Source organism: Pelophylax lessonae (assembly GCF_965119305.1).
Source record: "Pelophylax lessonae genome assembly, chromosome: 4".
Lineage (NCBI taxonomy): Eukaryota > Metazoa > Chordata > Amphibia > Anura > Ranidae > Pelophylax > Pelophylax lessonae.
In genome coordinates this window covers 647149418-647160058 of record NC_138771.1, presented here as the reverse complement: position 1 = coordinate 647160058, position 10641 = coordinate 647149418, and the positions used below count along the sequence as shown (strand labels likewise).

Below are 10641 nucleotides of genomic sequence, written 5' to 3'. Positions count from 1 at the left end.
AAAGCTATTAGAGTATGATGCCATGGGTGGCAGGAATCAGGGGAGCCATAGAAGAGGTGAGGTGAGACGAGGAGAAGGAAAAAAGAGGGGAATCTGTCCGGAGATCCATTATCGATCATCCTTAAGGTCAGTTTAGTTAATTCGGGACTTGTAAATAAGCAAGCCAAGGGGACTATATTTCGTCAAAGATGGATTGTTTAACCCGTAGGATACTCACGATGTTTTCATTCAACATGATCCACGTGAGTTTCCGTTTGACTAGCACAATGTCTATAACAGGGCTTTTTCATGCTGTCACTGTAGCAAAATTTTGGCCGCTAGGAACATAAAGTAAATTAAGGTGAGTATGTTGCGGGATATTTTCAACAGGCTTGTTTAGTAGGGCGATACTTGCCTCTTTAGTGATATTAACCATCGTGACTGAGAAAATAAATGAGTGAACCCTCATCCAAAAGCGACAAACCTTTGGGCACATCCACCACACATGCATTGGTGTGCCTATCTGGCCACAACCCCTGAAGCAGGAAGCTAAAGTGCCCCGATACATCTTTGACAAATGCTCCGGCACCAAGTACCATCTGGCATAAACTTTGTAGCTTGCTTCACTCAAGGCAACATTAATAATACCTTTATGAATTCACATGCTCCATTTATGCCAGTCCTCCCCCTCAGGGGTTATGGACAGGTCCTGTTCCCACGACACGTGGTAGGATAATCTAGTAGTGGAGTTAATGAACAATTTGTATAGTATAGAGATGCCGCCCCCCCCCCCCCCCCACACACACACACACACACACACACCTGTTTTCAAACATGGTTTGAACTGCCAGCTCAGGAAACATAATCATGTAAATCCTGGCATATGTGTAGTTCATGGCTGTGTTCACATTTGTTGACACAGATTAGACCCCCTTGCCAATCTCTTCCCTCATGACTTGTTAAAATGTTTATCATGAAGGAGAGTAGACATAAGGAAATGCTTCCTTCTGCCTGCAGCAGGCTGATGACATCATCTGGCCATTCCCTAGCAGAATTGTGGTCCACATTTTTTTTTTAAGTATGTTCGTGTAGCACCTTCCTAGGTAGGTGACGAGAGTTTAGTTTTAGGTCTTTCTGCCTAACAGGAGGATCATTAGGTAAATTTAGAATGCTCTCTGCCTACCAGAGAGCAGGATCAATTAGTGAGGTCTGCTCATGTGCAGCTTAGCTTGTTTGAATGTTTCACAATGGTCCAATAGGGAGGCATATTGGACAGTGGGAGGAAACCTCACAAATGAGGGCACAGGCCTCAATGCATGCTGGATGACTTTATGTGCCAAGGGCACATGTACTCAGGGGTTTGGCTGTTGAGTGGGGTCCCTGGGGGAGGGGGCGGCTGCCCTTTCTCTGTAGAAGTTGCCATGCGACCTTGGGTAGTTGACCTGAGGGCCTGAAAGTCATAGAGAAGCTGAACCCAGAGGTCCTGCAGTGCTGACTGCAAGGGAGACACCAGGAAAGATCTGATTCTGCCTACTGTGAGTACAGATCTGTGTCATTGGGCCTGTCCTGTGAGGGCCATCCCTTCAACTAGAAAAGTCAGTGAATGGGTGTCAGTCCAGGAGACGCCAGAGAGTGTCCTGAAGACAAAGTAGTTGCATCCAATCTGCTGCTAGAGAGAGCAAGAAGACTTAATTCTTCCATACAAGTGGCAGTATGGTTAAAGCAGTGTGTCTGCTTCCACAAGTAACCTGGTGAGGCCAAGTGAGAGTTGTCCTCATCTACTGTGAATTGTTCAGTTAGAGCAGGGACCCTCAAACTACGGCCCTCCAGCTGTTGCGGAACTACACTTCCCATGAGGCATTGTAAAACTCTGACATTCACAGACATGACTAGGCATGATGGGAATTGTAGTTCCTGAACAACTGGAGGGCCATAGTTTGAGGACCCCTGAGTTAAAGTATCCCACTATTCCCTTCTCCCATCCAAGTTCCAACAATAAATACAAAACCAAATTCCCTGGACTCTTAATTGAATAATGAGCAAACGGAAGTAAGAAAGGATGTGTGAAAAATCCCCTAGTGATTGTCTTCAGGTAATTAGAGGAGGCCCAAAAAGTCATCACACAGCAAGCCCTACAGGGACAGTGCTACATTTGTTTGATTTTCTGATCTTTAGTGGAGTAATATTGTAGTTTACAAGCAAAAAATTGGGGGAGCAAACCCTGAACATGTATATCTAAAGCCGGTGCAGCTATGGACCAAGCAACATGTATATTAAAAAAGAATAGCGCAACCATGCAAAAGAAATGACTATTAAATATGGAGACAATCCATAAATAAAAATGGGGGTTTAGTCCCACCATATGGCCATATCGTGCTCAAGCCCACCACTGCGTCAAAGTACCCCATTATCAGTGGGTCCTACACTATCCATAGAAAAGGGGTGAATCCAGCCTCTCCAACCCTTGGAGACAACACTCCTTGCTGGGATGGATGTGCTAATGCACTACAAAGGACTCCTCCTGTATCTACAAGGGTTTAAATAGCCCTAATGCGGCTGCCAGAACTGCCGGACATCTCTCCAAAGTAAATGGGAATTGTCACAGGAACCGTTGTCTTCATCTGAGGATTTTTCCTCACCTCTTGATCTGATGACAACTCCACATTTTTGGATTTCCTCATTGATTTCTGGCTTGTTTACAATGGCCAGTAGGAAAAATAGAGGGGTAAACCTCACAGACAATAATAAAAATGTAATAATTAAATACCAGGAAAATCCACTTCCTAAAACAAACAACCCACCCAAAATTTAAATAACCCTAATGTGGCTGCCAGAAAGATCCAACGCCCCCTCTGTGTTTTTAAGTCAAGTGAATAAATATATTCAAGAGCTACTAAATAATCCTAAAATCCCATCTATAAATGTATTCAAAATCCAATGCAGTTTCCCCCCCGTAGTGAAAAAATTGTGTAAATCAGAATACTGCATGGTCCAAAATAAATCCATTCAAATGTACTTTTTCAGTCCCCACAACCTCTTCATCATAATTGTGAATTAGAAAAATGTATGGTCAGTAATTTCTGGTGGCTTTTTCTAATTCACAGTGCTTATGGTGTTATCGGGACTGAGAAAGTGTATTTGAAAGGATTCATTTTGGACTATGCAGTATTCTGATTTACACATTTATTTCACTACTGGGGTTTACCTCCATTGGACTTTATACACATTGTAGGTGGGATTTTTAGTAGTGCTGAAAAATACTTATTCACTTGTAATAAAAACTGGACAAATGTTCTTATCCTTCCCTACTCTTTCTAAAGGAAAAAAAGAGTAAATGCACATTATTTTAAATATTAGAGTTAAAAAAATGTTAATCAGTAAAAGTATCAGTAATTGCAACAAATTAAATTATAATTAAAACGTTTTTCTTATAGTAAGATTTGTTTCTATTTTCCCCACCCAAGGCCAAAGATGCAGTGTAACAATTACAGCCGTGTGACTGAAATATTTCTTTTGGGTTTTCAGAATCTTCACAGTCCAGCAATCATTTTCTTTCTCATACTGCTTATCATCTACTTCATAACACTATGTGGGAACCTGCAGATCATCTTATTGGTGTCATCCAGCAAGAACCTCCAAAAGCCAATGTACTTCTTCCTTGCTCAGTTAGCCTTTTCAGACATCTTACTGAGCAACTCTATTGTACCCAACATGCTCCTTGTTGTGCTGCATGGAGGCACCACCATATCATTTGAAAGTTGTCTTACTCAATTTTATTTTTTCACAGCCTCTGAAACCTTAGAGTGCCTTCTACTTACAGTGATGTCCTATGACCGATTTCAGGCCATCTGTAACCCATTACTTTATACATCGGTTATAAACCTTAACTTTTGTCTAAAAGCAGTTTTTTTGTTTTGGTTATTTATTTTTCTAATTATACTAATGATTTCATTATCAATAAGCCATTTACAATTCTCTGGTTCAAATATGATTGACCATTTCTTCTGTGACTTTGCTCCTCTTCTTGAACTGTCCTGTTCAAACACATTTGTAGTTGAACTAGAAAGCATGGTGCTGGCTTTTCCCCTTGTTATTTGCCCTTTTGCTGTCATCACAGTTTCCTATATTTATATTGTTTTCACCATCCTAAAAATTCCATCTGTTACTGGGAGGCAAAAAACTTTTTCGACCTGTAGTTCACATTTGGCTGTAGTGTCCTTATATTATGGGTCACTAATTAGCATCTATTTGTTTCCAAACCAAGAAAATATAAAGAAGGTTTTTTCCCTGTTCTATACTGTAATAACACCCCTGCTTAATCCTATAATATACAGCCTAAGAAATAAAGATATAAAACAGGCTCTTACAAAAAAATTAGTTTCACTTAAAGCTAGAATATTGGATTAACTTCCTCTTTTTTCCATAATCATTGATGAGTTAAAGCCTAAGCTAAAAGCGCCACATATTTTTTTAAACCTGTAGTCATGTGATGCACTGGATCTTGAGTCTTATTGCTTCTTCAGCTGGCCTTACATTGGTAGAATTTAATTTTTAAATGTTCATTTTTAGATTGTTTGATTTTTCAAATGTTTAGTAGGGGTAATGGTTAGTGAGGTCAAGCCGATGATTTTGTGTATCCGCAGTGATGAGAAAATTTGAAGGAGTAAGATGGAATTTTTTTTTAATTAATTTTTATTAAAGTACAGTATTTTCAAATAATACAAAACAGATGGTAAAGCAGTTCCATTCAACAGATTCCCGTCATTGTCATAGGAATTACAAAACATTGGGTTCAAGTCTGAACATATACAAATCAGTCACATGCGGAACTACTTTAGTAAGAATAAAATACATGGATAGGGTAGCAGAATTAAAGGTAGAGCAATTTGGAAAAACAGAAGAAGAGGGAAGGGAAAGGAAAAAGAGAGGTAGAGATAAAAGAAGAAGAGGAGAGGAATTGTAAATATAAGAAAAGACAATTTTTAACCCGTAACTGAGGGAACAGATAAATACATAGATATATCTAGAGAAATTATTACTACGTTTTATACCAGGTTTTCCATATAAACCATTGTGGTTTAAATGTATTTCTATGTCCACTTTTACTAGTCAGTATGGATTCAAATAGGTAGTGTTTGTACCATTCCGAGAACTTCCGAGAGGTTTGGCACTATATTGGATTTCCACTTTCTCGTTATGAGTGATTGAGCTGCTATCAGAATATGTGTGACTACAGTACGATAGGAGGGAGGGAAATTACCAATACCCAGGTTCAGGATTGCCAAATCATGACTTGGTGGGGTAAGTATGCCGGTAACACTAGAAATGCAACTAAAAACGGGTTTTCAAAAACTAGTAAGATGTTTACAAGCCCAAAACATATGTATAATGTTGCCAACTGTTCCACAGCCCCTCCAACACAATGGAGAGTTTGTCAGTGTGAACTTAAACATTTTATAAGGGGTAAGATACCATTGTAAAGCTATTTTTTGGGAAACACATCTTGAGGCTCTGTATACTGCTTTGAACGCGTGTGTTCACTGGGAATTTGTATATGATTTTTTAAGATTAATTTCCCACTTTTGGGATGTTTTTTTTTAAACAAGATTTTATTGAAGTTTATCAAAAGAACAAATTATACATGGTAGTGTTACAATTCGGGAACAGCAGGTATATAAACCAGTAAGACCGTTTACTAAACTGAATGAAAGGAATTTAGATAAACTTCAAGATTTACTGAGTAACCAGTAAGAAACATGAATGATGAGGTAAATATAACTTTTAGAGGGGGGGGTGGGGGAAAGGAATGGAAGGGAAGGGGGGTGCAGATGCAATTTAAATTTGGATCAACCATAGAACTGAACAGTATTGCTGGAGCTAGGAAAAGAAAAAAGAAAAAAAAAAAAAAAAACAAACAACATGCTAAGGAAAATAGGAGACACAGTGCAGGGTTGATATCTCAAGTAAAATATATGCAGGGGGTGGAAGGTGGAGTCGTGCTGGGGGTTACAATAGTAGAAGTCTGGTGGTCCTCAGGTCAGCGGTGTTGAGGTTAGATTGAAAGTACTGATGAAGCAGTTCCATTTGAAATGGAAGGCAGCTGGCCAAGGATGTGGGGTAAGAGTAAGGCCCTGTTGTTCCGTCCTCAGAAGAGCATGAAGATCAGATCGCATTTCTGTAATTGATGGGGGGGCGTGTCCATCCATCGCCTAAGTATAACTCTGCGTGCAGTAATAAGACAGGTGAATAGCCATTGTTTACTCCGGAGAAGTTTGGCTTTTTGCTGTCGCGGCAGAATAGAGAGTTGGGAGTCCAAATAACCAAAGAGGAGGGCGTAAATGTCATTTTTGGAGTGTAAGTCCCAATGTCTGAGATACAAAACGGAGAAGCTGGTCCAAAAAGGCTGAGATTTTTGGGCACTCCCAGAGCTTGTGAAGCAGGGAAGGTTGGTTGGTTTTGCACAAGGTGCATAGGTGATGGTTGAGATCCAAGGACCACCTTAGATTTAGAATGTATGCTCTGTGTAGGATTTTAAATTGTTGTTCCCGCCAAAACTCATTTTGGACGTAATGGCATGTAGTCTTTTGGAATACAATGGTTGGCTTCATTCGAGTGAAGGATCTTGTTCCAGGGTTTGGCTACTTGCTGCGAAACGTGTTTATAGAGCTCCTCATGTAGTGGTTTATAGAGATGAAATATTTTGTACCTGCCCTGCAGTATCAAAGAGTCCAAAATGGTGTCCTTAAAACGTTGAAGTTTGGATTGGCAGAGGGAGTCAATGAAGCTCACACATTGTTGAAGGTGCAAGTGGTGACTCAGAGTGACTCCATATAGTTGGGATATATTGGTGATGCTGAGAGGTTTACCAGTCTGGATATCGAACAGTTGAGAGAATACTGTCAAGCCCAAAGTGGTCCATATGTGAAAGGCTGCATGTTGTTGCACCTGAGGAAAGGGGGTGATGCTTGATGGGTAAGTATCGAGAGAGACGTTGGGGAGCTCCCATCTTTTTCCTCACGAACGGAGATGTTTTAATGAAGATACGTTTGTTTTGGAGTATATTACAGAAGAAAGAAATGCATTTTTGGGGGAATTGGGTAGAGTTAAAGAATTGTTATAATGGTTCCTGAAGATAAATCTGGTGGGTCTTTAATGTTTTTAGGAAATGGGATATTTGTAGATATTTGTAGTGATTCTTGGCTGGAAGCTTGAACTCATCCCTAAGAGTATCACATTTCTTGAGATCATCTTTATACAGATCTGCTATCCATACAATACCTCTGGTTTGCCAGTCCAGAGGGGCAATATGTGGCATTATAATCGTTAGAATATTTAGAGGGTTTGGGACATCCACCAGTTTAGAGGTGGAAGGAGCCAGCAGGGAAGCCTGGATTGTCAATGAGAGATGTTGGGAGGGAACTGGGTTCTAGGTGTCAAGGAGGAGGATAAGTCAGTCAGGTAAGTCAGAAGAGGGATTAAGGTCCGATTCCATGTAGCACCAGGGAGCATCTGTTCGGGTGAACCAGGATTTATGTTGGGCAAGTAAGGAGGCACAATAATAATCATATAGATCAATCATTCCCATGCCTCCCACAGATCTATATTTAACTAGCTGGGAGTTGGAGCTCCTGGGTTGACCAGACCGCCAAAAAATGTTTTAAGAATGGAGTTTAGAGCTTTTAGATGGGTTTTCTTTAAAGGAATAGGAAGTGTTCGAAAAATGTATAGTATCTGGGGGAGCAGGAGCATTTTAAAGGAAGCAAAAAGGCCAGACCAGGAAAGTTCTGTTTTGGCTAAGTGTCTGGTCTACTTGGATATGTTTTCTATCAGAAGATCGTAGTTAGCGTCAGCAAGTTGTAGTGGGGCGGCTGTGATTTTGAGTCCAAGATATGATATATTAGAATTACTCCATGTGTATGGGAATAAGGACTGCAGTGAACCTTGGAGAGTAGCGATGACCTTGCGGTTCGACCGGCGGTCGGTTTGCGGCAAATTTTGCTTGTTCGCAAATTTGCGAAAAGTTGGACTTTTGCAGATGTTCGCGAAAATGTCCGCGCCGCCATTTTCTTTTTCATTCAGAAGAACTTTGACCCATGACACAGCCGTCAGGTGGAACGGGATAGACAATTGAAACATTTCAGCACATGGACATGCCCCCTACCCTATAAATAGACCTGAGCTGTCAGCCATTTCACATTCTGCTTTTTGTCAGCGTAGGGAGAGGTTGGCTGTGCTCATGAGGGAGAGATTGCCAAACACAAATAGCTCTGTTAAGATCCACAAAAGTCCTTTTCAGGGCTGGTATTTCGGTGTAGGTCTACTACAGTATATTTTCAGGTTAGGGACAGGTATCCAGTCGGTGCTTTAGGGGCAGTTAGAGTTCGGCAGCAGTGACACAAATCGCTTTGTTAATGTCCACAAAAGTCATTTAAAGGGCTGCAATTTTTATGGTATTGCTGTGCAGTGCACTATATGGGGGGGGAGGGGGGTAATCCATGGTATAATATATATTGTAGAAAGCATATTATAGTGAAATTAGTAGTATTATTGTGCACTGTGCAGCATTGTGACAGGAGTGGTGACTGAGCGTTGCTGCAGCAATACTACAAACAGTGCCAAACTCCCTGGCCAATTTTTAGAATAACTGGTGTGATAGACCAGTGCCCCCCCAATACCACATATTGAAGTGGGGTGTTATCTGAGTATACCTCCGCTTGAGTCACTGGAATTATTTTCCAATCCATCACAAGACATTTGCGATGCGCAGCCATTGTTGGCATCGGATCAGGAAGAGGAGGTAGCAACAGCCGCCACTCAGCAGTCTGACGACAGTACCCAGATCAGCCCAAGGAGGTTGGTCCCCGCTGTTGCTGCCTACTCCGAGATCTCAAATGTTAGTGGTGGGGAAGGTGACGTGGATGTTGACGTGTCTATGGATGTCACTTGGGTGGCCAAAAGAGAGGAAGAGGAGGGGAGTTCAGAGGGAGAGATGGACTGGCAGATAGGGAGGAGAGGCAGGCAGAACTTGCATTGCACAAGAGGTACAAAGCAGACTGCAAATGTATCAGGAGCAAGCCATCAACCATGTACAGTCACATCTGGCGCTCCCAGGACGCCGGCACATGGCTCCGCAGTGTGGGTTTTTTTTAATGTGTCCGTTGCTGACAACAGTGTTGCCATCTGGAGCCTTTGCAGTCCACACATAAGTCGCGGTAAGCCCAACACTCACCTAGGGACAAATGCCTTAAGAAGGCACCTGAACTCCCATCAGCGAGCCCAGTGGGAGCAATACCATCAGAACCCACAAAGCCGCACTCCAGGCTCTCACCGCCCAGCCCCTTCTCCTCACATTTGTCCTCCACTCCACCTTCCATGATGCCATCGTCACGTTGTTTTGGAAAAAGGCAGGCTTCTGTGGCCCAAATGTTGGAGCGTAAAAAAATTATGATGCCGGATAACCCTCTTGCCCAACGTTTGACTGCTGGCTTGTCGGAACTGATAGCCCACCAACTACTGCCATATCAACTGGTGGACTCGGAGGCCTTTCGTAAATTTGTGGCCATTGGAACGCCACAATGGAAGGTCCCAGGCAGGAAATATTTCTCGCAGAAGGGCATTCCAGAGCTGTATGGCCATGTTCAGCAGCAAGTGAATATATCTCTGGCACACAGTGTTGGTGCCAAGATACATCTGACCACAGACACATGGTCTAGCAAACACGGGCAGGAAAAGGTATATCACTTTTACTGCCCACTGGGTGAACCTTCTGACGGCCGTCAAGCATGTAACCCGTGGCACCCGAGTAGATTTAGTTGTACCGCCATGGATTGCATGCAGGACTACCTCTTCTTCTCCTCCTCCTCCTCCATCCTTCCTCTAATGAATGCCTAATGTACCTTCAGCCACAGAATACTACGTTCTTAGCTGTCAGTTAAACGCATTTGGGCTAATTTTTGGGCCTGGAATGGCCGACACTTACTTCTTTATCCTGTGAATGCCCAAATTTTCAGACTGGAATTGAAAATCAATGGGTCTGTAAAGGTTCCGCCAAATTATGAAATGGATGCGGACCCATTTTACAGATGTGTGAATGGACCCTATATGTATTAGACATGTATTTACCGGCTGCTGTGAGTTCTGGTTGATTTATGAAAAAAAAAAAAAAAAAAAAATTTTTGCTGTAAAAATTTAGGGCAACTTTTCCAATTACAATACTTTTGTTATGACATTGTCCATGTGCTGGGACTATTTGTGCACAGCTAGTATGTCTTTTGTGGCAGCAAATATGACCTAAAGGTTTTTAAAGTTGGCCTCCCAATAAAGTCAATGGGGCCCGCCACAAACTTGCGATTCGCGGACTTTTGAGAAAATTTGCGGCTGACATTCGCGAACTGCCCCGGCCGATGTTTGTCCATCACTATTGGAGAGTAGAGGGTACCTCTAGTCCCAATATAAGTGATTTGGTAAAATTCACTTTGTAGTAAGACACACCACTAAAAGTGGTGAGAATGTCATGGGCATGTTGTAATGAAATGGTTGGCTTGGTCAAGAATAAAATAATAACAGCAAAAAGATTTATAGTGTGGGAACTATCACAATGTGAAAATCCTGTTATGTGGGGGTGCGATCTGACTGCCTCAGCCAAAGGCTCTAGTAGTAGAT

At 41.9% G+C, this 10641-nt stretch overlaps 1 protein-coding gene across 1 annotated transcript; it reads left to right on the top strand.

Moving 5' to 3' along the window:
• Positions 1 to 3450: 3450 nt before the first annotated feature.
• Positions 3451 to 4386, top strand: LOC309554186 (olfactory receptor 11L1-like; the record flags this gene model as incomplete). Its single annotated transcript, XM_082255817.1, has 1 exon — positions 3451 to 4386. One exon carries the CDS (start codon positions 3451 to 3453, stop codon positions 4384 to 4386), a length of 936 nt encoding a protein of 311 aa, XP_082111943.1.
• Positions 4387 to 10641: the final 6255 nt, after the last annotated feature.